Genomic DNA, 15,840 nt, shown 5'->3' on the forward strand with positions numbered 1-15,840 from the left:
GTACACTTAAAAATGGTTATAATGGTATATCTTATTATGTATATTTTATTATATACATATAACAAATGTATTTTTTATCGCAATTTCAAAAATGTTACTAGCGATTCTCTAAGTGACAAGCCCACAGATGATGTTACTCTTTCCACGTCTAGCTTCTAAATTTCATGATGAACACAGTTGCTTTTAGAAATGACAAGGTAAATTTCACCTTAAAACAAAAAGAAAAACCCTTCTAAGTCACTTTAAAGACACTATAAAAATGTCATGCACTTGTATCCCAGCTACTCTGCAGAAGGAGGCAGGAGAACTGCTTGAGCCCAGCAGTTCAAGGCTGCAGTGTGTGATAATCACATCTGTGAATAACCACTGTACTCCAGCCTGGGCAATACAGCAACACCTCATCTTTAATTTAAAAAAAAAAAAAAAGTAGTTCACAATCTTTTAAAGTAAGGGAGAAGCTAGAACCTCAAGAAGTCCAGCAAAACCTTAAATGATGAGTGCAAGATAGGCAAACAAAGAGCAAATCCCCAGTTGACCTAACAATACCATCTATACAAACCATTCCCCAATCAGTCAGTCAGGTACCTACTGGATGACCCCACTCAGGAAGAGGAGGAAGAATGTTCATTTATTTGCTCTTGGACAGAGATATAGAAGATGGAAACTGCCCTCGCAGTTGGCACACTGCCTACTGGAAGGGAAATGAGGCTCTAAAGCCAAGTCACCCCGTCACAAGCAAACCCATCTGAAGGACTCGCCAGCACAGACACGCAGCCTCTCACACTGCAGACCTGTGTAGTGCCCCCCTTGCATGGTGCCATGGTGATTGCACACAGCATACAGGTCATAGATGTAGTCCTCAGGGTCCCTCCCGAGTCCATAGGGCCGTCTCCATGGGGACCAATGGGATGGCAAGCTCCAGCTGCTCTGGCTCCTCTTAACCACATGAGGTGTCATGTCCAGGCCAGTCAAGGGGAACTTGACCATGTTCTGAAGTTTCATGCGCCTGTCTCCCTCCTGTTGCAAGAAGAAAAACAAGTTCTGGTGATACTTTAATGCAAGCAGTAGCAGGGAATATGGATCCTATCAGATAAAGTGATTTGAGTCACCTATCTGATGTTTCCCAAGACATACAAAACAGGGAAACAGATGATAGATTTAGCTATCTAGAGGAATAGGCTTTAATATCAGCTAAGGTGGAACCAGTGAGGATCCACATAGAGGGGGTAAATGAGCCTCTCTGAGTCTTCATTTCCTTATCTGTTAAAGGGCTTTAAAGCATTTCAATTACAAAAAAATTGACAATTTCAGGTGGTTCATCTGATACCTCTGTCAAAGAGGCATGAAAACTGATGAAATGATGGCTCTGTGAAGGGCAAACCACAGTGCCTGGCACGGAAGAGCTACTCGCTAAGCAGCACCTGTTCTCCTCCACCTCCTCCAACAGGCACATCACAAGGCAACACTGACTTCGCTTAACATATTCACTCAGTGGCAATCTCAGATAATCTGTATTTTCCATTAAGCTTAAAGGGAAATGCTTTGAAATCCAGCCATCAGTTGAATACATATTGACTGCATGCTTCCTGTGTCTATGGGAACTTTAAAAAATTAACCAGGCATAGATATGCCCACCCTAAGGAGCTACATATGGGTCTGTGGAGGGAAGAAAAATGTTCATGACAGAAAGGGACAATGGGTCCTGGGTGGTCAGAAAGGCCAGGCTGAAGAATCTGGACCATATCCTCCGAGGCTTTTATGGAGGAGGTGGTGTCACCAGAATTGTGAGTGAAGAACTGAGTAGGCAGTGCACAAAACATGTTAGAAATAGGAGTAATGGAGGTGAAGAAATCAACTAAAAAACACTGCGACAGTGACCAGCTGAAAAGTAACAAAATGTCTGAACCAGCAGGGTGACAGCCAGAATGGGGAGGGGACACACAAGAGTCGATGAGGAGGCACGGCCATGCCTAGATGAGAGGGACAAGGAAGAAGAGTCAAAGAGGACACTGCAGGTTTGCATCTGGGTTGCTGGAAGCGTGGTAATAGGCCTTCAAAAGAAAATAGAAAGCCAGGGAAGTTACTCTGTGTCTGGGGAAGGAGACAGAGCAGACTAGGATCCAAACCCTCGACCAGCTTTCCACTTGCAGATCTCAACAGAATATGCAATGGATGGCAAATGCCCACTCTTCACTCCCATAAAAGCTGAACCTCAAACCTCTGTGTGAAAGCCCCAGACCTTGGGACCACACGTGTGTCGCCCTTGACACATCCGCCTCCTCAGACAGTTCTGAACATCTCTCCAACTCTACAGCCACAACCTATTCCATCCATTCACAGCCCACCCTAAATGACTGCAATAGTCTCCTCCAGGTTTCCCTAATCTTCATTTTTGTAGTCTCTAATTTGTTCTCTACACAATAACCAGAATAATCTTTTCAAGAAAACACAGATTTGGAAGGTTGCTTCTCTGCTTAAAACCCTTCATCAGAATCCTACTCCACCCACAAAGGGTTCCTACCTCTTCTATCAACTCCTGCCAATGCCCCACCCTCTGGAGCGCTTGCCCAGCTGCCCTGCTCCAGCCTCTAGTGCAGGCCATGCTTTCTCGACTGTCGAGCTGTGCACACACTGCTCCTTCTGTCCCCGTGTGGGTGATCCCTGCTTCCACCTCACCTAGTAAAAGCCTGCTCATCTTTCAGATACAACCTTAGAGTCAGGCCTCATGGAGTTTGCTAACATTCACCTCCCATTTACCTCTTACAGTGAGACTGTCTAGACAATCCTAACCTCAGGGAATAGACAGCCTTTTTGGAAAAACTGACTCACAAAGCAATACAATTCAAAGCAGATTTTCTTTGTATTTATTTATGACTCATCTCTCCAACCACACAACAGCTCCTCAGGAGCAGACCACCCATTACATTAGATAGAAATAGATTTCTATCTCCCCCAGAAAGGATCCCTACATAGTTCTTTTTAAATCCCAGAGTACACTTAACAAAATTTAAGCACAACATTTACAAGTCAAGAACAAAGTAAAATACCTGAAATATGAACTAAAATCAAATGGTGCCTTGGGAAAAAAACAAAACATAACCCTAAATGCAGAGGCAAAAGTGTGTCCATAACATACACAGACAGGACTCACTGGCTCAAACAGGGACACCAAAGAACCCCCACAGAGCCCATCAGCAGGGGGCATAAGAAACTTGGTCACAGCTTGTTTGTTCCTGAGGATAGAGGATTTCCGTACCTGCCGAAATCTCTTTAGATGTATAATAAGCACATCAGGCAGAGTCCACAGGCTTAACGTAATGCTTCCCTGTTGCAGCTGCTTACAATGTGGGCAACGCCAGGCATCATCAGGGGCAAGCTGAAAACAGAAGCATGACTCCCAGTAAGTACCACTTAAAGCAAAACGGTGTTACGGCTGGACTAATGCCTTAGCCAGGGCATGGTGCAACTCAGAATCTCTCTGGAAACTGCAGATGCTGGGCATCAATGGAATAACACAATCAAAAAAAAGTGGCCAGATCTGGCACCCAAACTCTAAACGGATTCTGCTTTGCTAAATAGACTATCCCTCAAAGAGGAACAACTAAATTAGTAAATATAAATGTTAAATATTACTTTCACTTTTTTTTTAAACAGTGTCTCGCTCTATCACCCAGTTTGGAGTGCAGTGTTGTCACTGCAACCTCCGCCTCCCAGGCTCAAGCGATTCTCCCACCTCAGTCTCTTGAATAGCAGGGACCACAAGCACACACCACTATGCCCAGCTAATTTTTTTTAAATTTTTTTTATTTTTGGTAGAGACGGGGTTTTGCTATGTTGCCCAAGTGGTCTTGAATTCCTGGGCTCAGGCGATCCATCCACCTCAGCCTCCCAAGGTGCTGGGATTACAAGCGTGAGCCACTGCACCTGGCCGGATGTCACTTTGTATGTGCCATGCTCTGCTCTGGATACTGAAATTATTTAGTGATCAACACACATGGAGTACCTGCTCTCATGGAGCCTATACTGTCAATTTTCCCTTTCCTCCTGTCCTCCAGAAACACTGGCTTCATTTCTGTTTGACAGTCTTGCCAAGAACCTTTGCTTCCTACCCCAGGGCCTTTGCTTCCTTTATTTACTTGTTCCACTAGACTATAAACAGCATGAAGGCAACAACGTGGTTTATTTTGGCCCCTGCTATTTCTCTGGTACCGGTATGATACCTAACATGGTATGTACTCAACAAACACCTACTAAACAAATGACCCCCTGTTAAAAGATACCTTGCTAGCATTCTAGATCAGTGAGATGTTTTGTGGATATCACTGCTGTCATCCAGTAGATTTGCTCATCTATAATCTTTGTGCCATTACCAAACATCTTCAAAGTCATTAAAGATAATAAAATAAATAAAAAGCTAAATAGGGCAAGGTGCCATAAAGAACTTACAATCAGCCAGTTTCAAAGCCAACTATTTCATAATTGAGTGCAAAACTGAAAAAAAAACATGTCTTATGAAAAACTATTAAAGAAACTAGCTAAAAGCAGTATGGGGGAGACAAGACTCAGTGGAAATACAAAAACTATTTTCAAATATTCGAACAATAGACAAAAATAAAATTAGGACTTCTGAGTCTTAATGGATTTAAGAAAGAGAACATTTGTTGACTGTAGTAACAAGTGGACATATTTCAGGTTAACTTAAGTCACCGTCAGAGCTCTCCAGAGAAAAAATGGTATATCTTTATCTGAAGAAGGCAAACACCTCATAATAAAAGATACTCAAACTGAGGCTAAACAATCACCTATTTGAGATTAAGCAGAAGAAGAACCCAACCACTAGAATAAAGGAGTTTTAAAGTCCCCTTCAATCCTGAAATTGCATGACTCCCTCTATTTAAGAGTGAAGGGTTACAAATGGTAGTCAAAATTATAATCCCAGATATCAATGCAAGGTTAGATGAACTCCAAGTACTCTGGTCAAATGTTTATAAGGTGCATAAAAATCACACAGGCCTAGGCCCCAACCATAGAGGCTTATTTACTCATCTCTCTGTCCATCCATTCATTTAAATACTTACTGGGTCCCTACTACCTGCAAAGCTTTGCTGTCTACTTTCTAGTCTGTATCTACACTGTTCAATATGAGAGCTGTTAGCCACCATGTGTCTGCTGAGCACTTGAAACATGGCTAATGCAACAAACGAACTGAATTGTTTACTTAATTTTAATTAATTTTAATTTAAATAGGTCCTGGGACCTATGTTCTTAGTACCAAAAAGTCAAGAATCGCTGTTTTAGTTTCTAAGGAAAATATCTTAACACTTCTAAATTGAGAAAGAAAATCACCAAAACTTGATAATTAACCATTAAAAAGAACTAACTACAAAGGTTCAGTTCTAGAGTATCTCAATTAATCAAGGTTTTCTAGAAACTTAGAACTTTTTGTTAAAGTCCTAAAAGCAACAGCACTAAGGTGCCCATTACATGTGCGGACTTACATACATGTAAAAATCCTGTGGTGATTTCTGGGACATGATTTGTTTCTCCACTGTCATCTTGCCATACCCCACTCCCTCCTGCCCTGGGCACCTAAGAAATGCTGCCCAACCACTTACCCGCTCCTCTTTGGTGTAGAGTTGGAAACACTGGGATAAAGTGCAGGTTTGAGGCTGATGATGACGCTCCCTTTGCAGACGAACACTTTCTGCATCAGGGATATACTCATCCTCAGTATTTACAAACAAGCTGCAATTAGGAGGAAAAGCATCTATCAGAGAATGTCTTGCAAAACAGATGCAAAAATAAAATTACACCTTTGTGAAGTGGCTACAATCTCATAACCAAAAAAAATCAATGTGTAAGAAAACAAAAGTAGTGACCCAATTTTTCTATATTCCAAAATGTTCTTGAAAAGTTCTCTGTATATGAAGTTATTTCCATAACTAACTAGATTTTTCTGGGTTTGGCCATGAACTGTACTGGTTAAATCACATACTCCTCTCCTTTACTTCTAAGAACACGCATCTTACATCACTTTCTAGAATTAAAAATCAAAGTAAATGAACCTATATAGTAGTTAACAGCTTCTTTTTCAGCAGTGAACAAATGTAAGGTTCTGAGATTGGGAAGAGAGAATGTACAGGAAAGGAATAATAAACTGCTTAAGCAAAGGTTTAACAACACAGCTGGATACTTAGCTAAAGAGAAGGGAGATTTGTGTTTCAGCTCATTTAACATATCAAAGGTGTGCTACAAAAATGATAATTAAAACAATGTTTCTATAAATACTAACTTTAAAAATACTCACAAATCTCTTGTCTCCTTGTCCCACTCGACTACTAATTTCACATGAGCGGTGCCACCTGGTCCGCAAGATTTTAATGCCCTATAGAATATGTGGAGAGGGAAGCCACATATTATTTTTTAAGCAAATGATTTTACTTAATGTGATTATGTCCTATCCAAAAGTCATAATGTGATTAATGAAAATCTTCATCATAGTTCCCCAACAGAAAAAGTTTTTGGCAAGACCACTATAACCACGGATTTAATAACTATATTACAACTAAACTGAAAACCCCTTAAATTAAAAAGCCCGATACAGTATTAATAATAAAGAGACTGGAAGAAATTTAGTGTCATGTTATAAGGTTGTTGATGATCACTCTCAGACAGTCATTATGACCATCCCAACTTCTTGCTCAATTTTTCATCTACCCAAATAGACACTGGACAGCAGTCACTGGGAACAAAGTCAGCCCTTGCACCTTCCCACCTCTCCACTAACATGCCACACCTGCTCTAGACTGCGCCCTTCTTCCTCCTTCCTCCAAAGCTACTCCCCACCCCAAGTTCACTGGCTCCTTGCCATCTCCTCAGTTAATATTACCCGTCTAATCTTGTTTATGTTGTGTAATACTTTGGATCATTGTCTAATCTATTAGCGCTCATCTCTAAATCAAAACAGTGAACTTTCAAGCAGAACCATGTTGTACACTTTTTAAAAATCCTGAAATACTACAGTATTTGTTGAAAAAATCATTTTTATAATTTTTATAAAAATGATTTTCATATTTATATTATATATATTCATAGACATAAGGTGTGTATATATGTATATTATTTTATTAATACAATAAAGTATTATAAATATAACAGATTTAGACAGCACAGCGGTAGCAGAGTAGAGTGACTAATTCTATAATGCAGGTTGCGGGGGGTGGGAGGAGGACAGTATAAAAAAAGGGCTTAAAGGAAAGAAATTATGGACACAGGAAACCACACATGCAAAGCACACGTATTAAAATAGTATCATCTGTTCAAACAATCATCAGGACTTTAACGCTGCTGAAAGTTTGGGATAGTGGGGAGAGGAAGAACAAGGCCTGACAAAAGGGGAGTAAGTGGAGTTCAAGCCGTGAAGAACTTCTTATACTGTGGAATGCTGGCTTTATCTTTTAGGCCACAAGTCACCATATAAGGGTTTTAAGGAAGCATGTGGCCTGATTAGAACATTACTTTACAAAAGTTCATTCCTGGTGAATATGAAAGGGTAATTTATCTGCAGTTCTAGGACATACGTTAATTTGCTTTCCTAACACAAATCCTCCAGGGCTTTTCTTATTTCAAGAAAGATCATCAAACATATCATACCCAAGCATGAAGCAAAAGTAAAATAAGGACTTAATTTCAAAATGAGCCTAAAGAACCCTGCACACTTATGTGGAAATTATATCAGACATCACTTGAAATCACACATGAGCATATGTGAAATTCTAGAAGGAAATTTTTATTTTTTTACCTTTCTACTGTTGGGTGGCACAGGGGCTGCTCCTCCTGGGGCAGCAAGTATGTTATTCCAACAACACTGACCACACGCAAGCTGAATGGACACACCTGCATCAGATGTTAATGAGAATTAAGCCAAATTTTTCTTCAAGGGCATCTGCTTCACAGTGGCATTTCCAAAACAAATTAGAGTTACAGTAAACTGTTCATTCTGCAAAATGCTTCTCTATAATATCCTATAAGGTTGTTGAGCCACTCTAATACATTTTAAATATGATTTACCCAAATGCAACTTACATATCAAATATATCATGCAAGACAAGTAACACACTGCCTTTACTAAACATCAGCTTAATGGTCTTCCACAGATACCTTGACATAGTAATAATTTTTTAAATATACAGATAGACATTCTACTAAATCCTTTCCAAGTTGATCATGTTCTAAGTGTTATTAGATAAATATTATAAAGGAATATGGAGCAGTTCAAGGAAAACCTTGCAGTGGCTAGTTACTTTCATAAAATGAGAAATAAATTCTCAGTCTTGGGAATCTAAACACAAGAAACTCAAATTTCATTGCAATGACTGTTTCTTCACTGAGTATATAACCATGCTTTGTTGGAACAACAAAATGCTTACAAACCTGAATGCAAACCGTGGGCCTCAAGAAATACTTCATCTTCTCTAAGATTTCCTTCTGCAGAAGGTCCCAAGCTACTGTCTTCTCTAAGTGCAGCACAAAAGGCAGTCCAAATCTAACATACATCAACAATGTAATCACCTTAAAAGTACGGTAATTCCTTTAACACTTATCTTTTGTTCTTGATCTTTTAAAACAGAATCACAATATAACTGGCTTTAGGACAGTTCTCAAAAAAAAAAAAAAACCAGGAAATTTAATGGTAACTCTTCTTAAGGAGATGAACAGCTTAGATTTCTAAATGAAATTTAATAACCAATACACCAAAATGGCTTCTAGGGGAGTACGGTACTAGGGCAGCAGGTAGCAACAGGGCATGATCAGTGAAGATAGGGAACAGAGTGGGTAGAAGTGAACATGAGCCGGGCAAACAGCACAGGTCAAACCCATAAGGGGTTGGGTACCAGAGGACTAGATAGGGCTGGAAGATCTCACAGACAGGCAGCCACATTCTTAAGTCTCTGACAACAAGGAAGGCACAGGCAAGCAAGTGACAGTGAAAGTGGGCTCCTATTCCCTGCCAGAGCTGTCTATGTCCTACAGAGTCCAAGCAGTACTGTGGTTCTTGGCCTCAGCAGCACAGACTGAAGACCAAAATCACCAGAGGAGCTTTAGAACATAATGATGCCCAAGTTCAGCCCCCAGAGATTCTGATGAAATCAGTCTGGAATGTGATCTGAGCACTGAGATGTTTTTAGGGGCTCCCCGGGTGGTTCTAATACACAGCCAATGTTGAGGACCACTAGCCTAGCCTCAACTCTCATCCATGCCCATTCATTCAACCCTGAATTCCCTGAATGTGTCCTACTCCCACACATCCATGTCTTTGTCAGGGAACTCCCTCCGCTTGGAATACTCTCCCCACCCTTCTTAGTCTAGGCTGTCTCCTACTCACTCATGTGAAGACCCAGTGGAGGTATTCTTTTCCAGAAGGCACCCTGTTGACTTGTTCCCTATACGTGCTGTGCTATAAACGATGCCTGTTTATTTTTCTGCCTCTACCCATAGGCTGTTAGTTATTTGATACCAAGCACTGTAATTTATTTATCTTAGTAGCACAAACACACAATGTCTAGAAAATAGAAGACGAATGAATGAATGAACAAATGATCTAACTAACAGATTGACTCAGGCCCAGAGGGAAGCAGAGGTGCTAAGATCACCAAGAAACTAGTTTCCAACAACTATCAAGCTGTTCGCTTGTAGTGGAGCTTAACAGTGAACCTATCTGCCTAAAAACGACTGCGATGTGAAAAGCGTTACAAGTACATGTAAATCACCCAACCATATGTTTTTTAAAAATAATGACTTTATTCTTTGAGAGACTGGCATCATGAAGGGAATTCCACAGCTTCTTTACTTCATTCCTTCTGTTCCTGACACACACCAAGCTCCTCCCTGTCTTGTGTGCACGTACTGGGTGTTCCCTCTGCATGGGATCCTTTCCCCTCATGTTCACACAGCTCACCAGGGCTCAGCCTGGCTGCAGTCTCTTCAGGGACACCTTTCCTACCTCCCTTTCTAATGTAGTCTTGTCAGCCTCCCCACCATCACACTCTATCATTCTAGTCTGTTTTCATGCCTTTGATGTGGTACAGACTGTCTGACGTTAAATACGTTTGTCTGTTCATAGTCAGTCTGTCCTAGCTAGGATGGAGGTTCTATGAGGACACAGATCCTGCCTGTCTTGTTCCCTGCTGAATCCAGTGTTTAGAACAGTCCCCAACACACTGTAAATACTAAAAATGCCTGTCAATTAATAGCATAAATATGCATATCAACACATTTTACATTTATGTTATTTATCACGCAGGGAGCTTATTTCAAAGCAAAATTTTCAAAGGCTAACATAAAGGCTATCCTAACAAATGTTAAGAAACACTGAGTCCTTTCTCCTTGAAACATATCTGTCTCTTGTTAACACTCAGGTTACATTCCTATTTTGACACAATTACTTTAAAAGATAGTCTAAAACACCCACACACTGTTGCAGAGGGCATTACCCAGATTTGAGAGAGATTTCTGACTCCCAAATTTCCAACTTACAAAGCTGAATGAATGAGTGGTGCCATTTGCCAAGATGAGAAATACTGGAGAGCCAGTTTTAAAAGGAAAGAAAATGAGTTCAATTTGGGACGTAAGACTGAGAAGCATGCACCATCCAACTAGACATGTTAAGAATTAAAAAAATAAAAATATAAAAGCTGTCCGGAAAGTGGCTAGAAATGGGTCTAGAGCCCGAAGAGGAGCCTGAACTGAAAACACACATATGAAATGGGATTTAAAAACCAGATTCCTGGCAGGGCACAATGGCTCATGCCTGTAATCCTAGCACTTTGGGAGGCTGAGGTGGGCAGATCGTCTGAGGTCTGGTATTCAAGACCAGTCTGGCCAACATGGTGAAACCCCATTTCTACTAAAAATACAAAAAAATCTGCCAGGCGTGGTGACTGGTGCCTATAATCGCAGCTACTCAGGAGGCTGAAGCAAAAGAATTGCTTGAACCTGCGAGGTGGAGGTTGCGGTGAGCCAAGATCGCACCACTGCACTTGAGCCTGCACGACAGAGCAAGACTCCATCTCAAAAATCAGGTCAACTTGTACCTACATTCTTTCTAAATATCAGAATCAAAATTAACCACTCAAAGTAATAGTTTTTGCCCGTGCTTCTTAAAATGTTTGAAAGTACTGGATTTTTACAGCCTCGGTACATATTGGAAAATAATCTAGTTCTCACCTTTTCCCTTGTTGCCCAGTGCAGGCTCGGTTACACACCAACAGGACAATCTTGTCGCTGCCTGCTCTTGTGGTGGGTGAATCCGTTTTCCCTTGCTTTGCTGCTGTTTGTGTAGGAGAAGACAGTCTATGATAATCCAAGCCAAATTTCAAGTGGTTTAGGTTGTTGTTTAAGTGAATTCCTGAAATAAAATAAAAACAACTCATTTTATCTCTTCAAAATTCTTTTTATTCACTCATTATGAAGAAATTTACCCAACAGAGAAAATTTTTTTAAAAAGTCATTATGTAAATTAAACTGCAATCAAAAAAAGAAATACCCTACTTAGATTACTCATCTAGCAGTTAAAGAGTTTCTTTAGCAACCGTTATTATTTTCTTTAAACTAGTCTTACTTATCTTAAAAACTGTAAATTAAAACTCTACACTTCAATGAATGTTAGATACAGTTTTAGACGGGCATGTGTGCTGAGATGATTCACCAAGACAATTCAGTGAGGTCATGCAACCAGTAATCAAACAAATTTTTTAAAAAATAAAGATGAGAATATGTGGAATGCTCTTCAATACTCAATAGCAGTTTCTTCTCCCTGATTAAAGAGCCAGACTTATAAGAAATAAAAGGTAATTACATACTACACCTACTAGACTCAGAGCCACTAGGAGAATCTTCCAGCCTGGGTGACAAGAGCAAAATTCCACCTTAGGAAAAAAAAAAAAGTCACCCAGGAAGCTCTGTTTCTTTCATCCTTTTTAATTTTCTTTTAAAAACCAAAGTCCAGGGTCTATTCCTCAGAAATACTAACTTAATTGATCTAAGCTGGGTTCCAGGTATGCTTTCTTATTGTTTTTTAAGCTTCTCAGATAATTCTGGCCTGCAGCATAGGTTGAGAACAACCCTTGACAGAGGTCTCCAAGCCATTATTGATGACTGGTCAAACTAAAATAATATTGAAGCAATTTAAGGAATTCCAAATTCAATCAGTAATTTCCTAGGGTCTGAGTTCTGTCAAGTCTGTTTCCAAAGAGATCTCTTCCCTCTCCATCCTGCTCCTCCCATCACTTATCAACCGACTGTTTTTAAACTGAAGTTTGCTTTGTCTGTTTCATGTATAAGCAAATGAGATGGAGAGAGACTTCCCAACTATTGGTCTGAAAATGACTACCTTGAGTCATTGTTTTGTAGAGGTATTCTTTAAATATAATGTGGTCTATAAATCAGAATAAGTTATTTTTGTCATATTAAAGTAAGCTATTTCTACATCTTTGAATTTAGGACATGCATCAGGAAAATGCAAATAAAACCACAATGTGACACCACTGGAGGCCCACTGGACTGACTTAAATTCTAATACAAACAATACTAAGTGTTGCTAAGGATGCAGTCAAAGGAATCCCTTGTACATTGTTGTTGTGAGTATAATATGGAGACCTGATTAAAAAAGACATTTGGATTGGGTAAAATACTGAGGGTGCAAAGATAAATAAGATGGTTTCTGACTATGAGGAGGTCATGTCCTAAGTTCTTTTTTTTAGCAACCTTATTGAGACATAATTCACATACAATAAACTCCACACATTTCATATCAAGTAGATGACTTCTAAGAAAGACATAAATCATGTGATCACCACCTCCTCTTTACAGTCGGGCTTCCTTCCACTCCCCTCTCTAGGCAACCACTGATCTGATTGCTATCACTCTTTGATAATCTTGTCTGTTCTGTAATTTTACATAGTTGGAATCACACAGCATATACTATTTAGTATTTAAGTTATTTTACTCAACACTATATGATACTCATTCCTGTTGTATGCATCAGTACTTTGGTTCTTTTTTAGTGTTGATAGTGGTTTTGGTGTGAATATTACCACAACTTGTTTATCCATTCTCCTCTTGATCGGCATAAGGGTTGTTTAGAATTTTTGGCTATTCAAAGTAAAGCTTCTTAGAATATTAGTAGACTAAAATTTTTCAGAACATATGTTTCTATTTCTCTTTGGTAAATATCTCAGGATGAAACTGCAGGATCATCCATAAGTTTGTGATTAACTTTATAAGAAACCTCAGACGATCTGCCCACCTCAGCCTCCCAAAGTGCTAGGATTACAGGCATGAGCCATTGCGCCCTGCCAGGAATCTGGTTTTTAAATCCCATTTCATATGTGTATTTTCAGTTCAGGCTCCTCTTCAGGCTCTAGACCCACTTCTAGCCATTTTCCTGACAGCTTTTATATTTTTATACTTTTAATTTTTTTTCCCATTTATTTATTTTATTGCATTTTAGGTTTTGGGGTACATGTGAAGAACATGCAAGATTGTTGCATAGGTACACCCGTGGCAGTGTGATTTGCTGCCTTCCTCCCCATCACCTACATCTGGCATCACTCCCCTTGCTATCTCTCCCCAGCTCCCCACCCCCCACTGTCCCTCCCCTATTTCCCCCCAACAGACCCCAGTGTGTAGTGCTCCCCTCCCTGTGTCCATGTGTTCTCATTGTTCAACACCCGCCTATGAGTGAGAACATGCGGTGTTTGATCTTCTGCTCTTCTGTCAGTTTGCTGAGAATGATAGTTTCCAGGTTCATCCATGTCCCTACAAAGGACACAAACTCATCGTTTTTGATGGCTGCATAATATTCCATGGTGTATATGTGCCACATTTTCCCTATCCAGTCTATCGTTGATGGGCATTTGGGTTGGTTCCAGGTCTTTGCTATTGTAAACAGTGCTGCAATGAACATTCGTGTGCATGTGTCCTTATAGTAGAATGACTTGTAATCCTTTGGATATATACCCAGTAATGGGATTGCTGGGTCAAATGGAATTTCTATTTCTAGGTCCTTGAGGAATCGCCACACTGTCTTCCACAATGGTTGAACTAATTTACACTCCCACCAACAGTGCAGTAGTGTTCCTATTTCTCCACATCCTCTCCAGCATCTGTTGTCTCCAGATTTTTTAATGATCGCCATTCTAACTGGCGTGAGATGGTATCTCAGTGTAGTTTTGATTTGCATTTCTCTGATGACCAGTGATGATGAGCATTTTTTCATATGTTTGTTGGCCTCATGTATGTCTTCTTTTGTAAAGCGTCTGTTCATATCCTTTGCCCACTTTTGAATGGGCTTGTTTGTTTTTTTTTCTTGTAAATCTGTTTTAGTTCTTTGTAAATTCTGGATATCAGCCCTTTGTCAGATGGGTAAACTGCAAAAATTTTTTCCCATTCTGTTGGTTTAATTCTTAACATGTCTAGTTGGATGGTGCATGCTTCTCAGTCTTACGTCCCAAATTGAACTCATTTTCTTTCCTTTTAAAACTGGCTCTCCAGTATTTCTCATCTTGGCAAATGGCACCACTCATTCATTCAGCTTTGTAAGTTGGAAACTGGGGAGTCAGAAATCTCTCTCAAATCTGGGTAATGCCCTCTGCAACAGTGTGTGGGTGACGGATATATGGAAATTCTTGGTACTATTTTTGCAACTTTTCTTTAAGTCTGAAATTATTTCAAAATGAAAATTTTACAATAGGTATTCCTTTTTTTCAAGAATTACTGTTTTTCTTCTTTGCTTCTTAATAGGAAGAATTGTACTTGACTTTTGTTTGTCATTCACTGATCTCTTTGTCCCAAACCATGATTCACTTATCCAATCAACATTAAGTCCCCACCATATGACAGGTATTAAGGAGGCTAATGAAAGACAGACGAAAGATAAGCCATGGCCTTCTCAGTCTAGTGGGAGAGACACACGTACAAAAAAAATTAAGAACTATGTGATGTCATTATATTCGTATCCACAGAAGGTCTGCATCAGCTAATGAAGACAAGTCTATTAGTAGAGGTGATGGAAGATTCCAGGGCTCCAGATAAGACTGAAAGGAGTTCCACAGGCCAGAAAAGATGTGGAGTACATTTCAGAAAGATTAAACAGTATGTACCCCAAAAGCCCCACAGGTGTGAAAACACATGCATTATTGCTTTAAATCCTCCTAACACCTATGGAGCAGGTACAACTTCTCCCCAGACTATACCTGAGCTCTTAATCATGAGCGTTTGATAGGAAACTCAAGACATACTGGCAGAGGTAGTAAGATAAGGACAGATGGTCCAAAATAAGAACAGCAGGGCAAGTGGAGCAGAAGGAATGTGTATAAAATATTTAGGAGGCAAAATGAACAATAAGCGTTCAGGTGTGGACAGGGTGAGGCAGAAAGAGAAGTTTGATTCTGCAGCAGCTGTCTTGGGAGACTAGATTGATTCACTACAATAAGGGATGCGAGAAAGGAGCCAGTCTGAAAAGAAAAAACAGAACACTATGTTTAAAAATGTGAGGAGTCGGCCGGGCGCAGTGGCTCAAGCCTGTAATCCCAGCACTTTGGGAGGCCGAGGCGGGTGGATCACGAGATCAAGAGATCGAGACCAACCTGGTCAACATGGTGAAACCCCGTCTCTACTAAAAATACAAAAAATTAGCTGGGCATGGTGGCACATGCCTGTAATCCCAGCTACTCAGAAGGCTGAGGCAGGAGAATTGCCTGAACCCAGGAGACGGAGGTTGCGGTGAGCCGAGATCGCGCCATTGCACTCCAGCCTGGGTAACAAGAGCGAAACTCCGTC

The 15,840-nt window shown here is 40.2% G+C and overlaps 1 protein-coding gene across 1 annotated transcript in view; it reads right to left on the reverse strand.

Moving 5' to 3' along the window:
- USP31 (ubiquitin specific peptidase 31) overlaps window positions 1-15,840 on the reverse strand; it is a 77,855-nt gene that overhangs the window by 14,372 nt on the left and 47,643 nt on the right. The window contains exons 7-13 of the mRNA XM_017534386.2: window positions 11,227-11,407; window positions 8,434-8,545; window positions 7,802-7,896; window positions 6,308-6,385; window positions 5,616-5,745; window positions 3,257-3,376; window positions 792-1,017 (exon numbers count right to left, since the gene is read on the reverse strand). Coding sequence (XP_017389875.1) covers window positions 792-1,017; window positions 3,257-3,376; window positions 5,616-5,745; window positions 6,308-6,385; window positions 7,802-7,896; window positions 8,434-8,545; window positions 11,227-11,407 — 942 coding nt within the window. The remainder of the gene's footprint in view (window positions 1-791; window positions 1,018-3,256; window positions 3,377-5,615; window positions 5,746-6,307; window positions 6,386-7,801; window positions 7,897-8,433; window positions 8,546-11,226; window positions 11,408-15,840) is intronic.

The sequence above is a fragment of the Cebus imitator genome, unplaced genomic scaffold (genome assembly GCF_001604975.1).
Source record: "Cebus imitator isolate Cc_AM_T3 unplaced genomic scaffold, Cebus_imitator-1.0 Scaffold85, whole genome shotgun sequence".
Classification (NCBI taxonomy): domain Eukaryota; kingdom Metazoa; phylum Chordata; class Mammalia; order Primates; family Cebidae; genus Cebus; species Cebus imitator.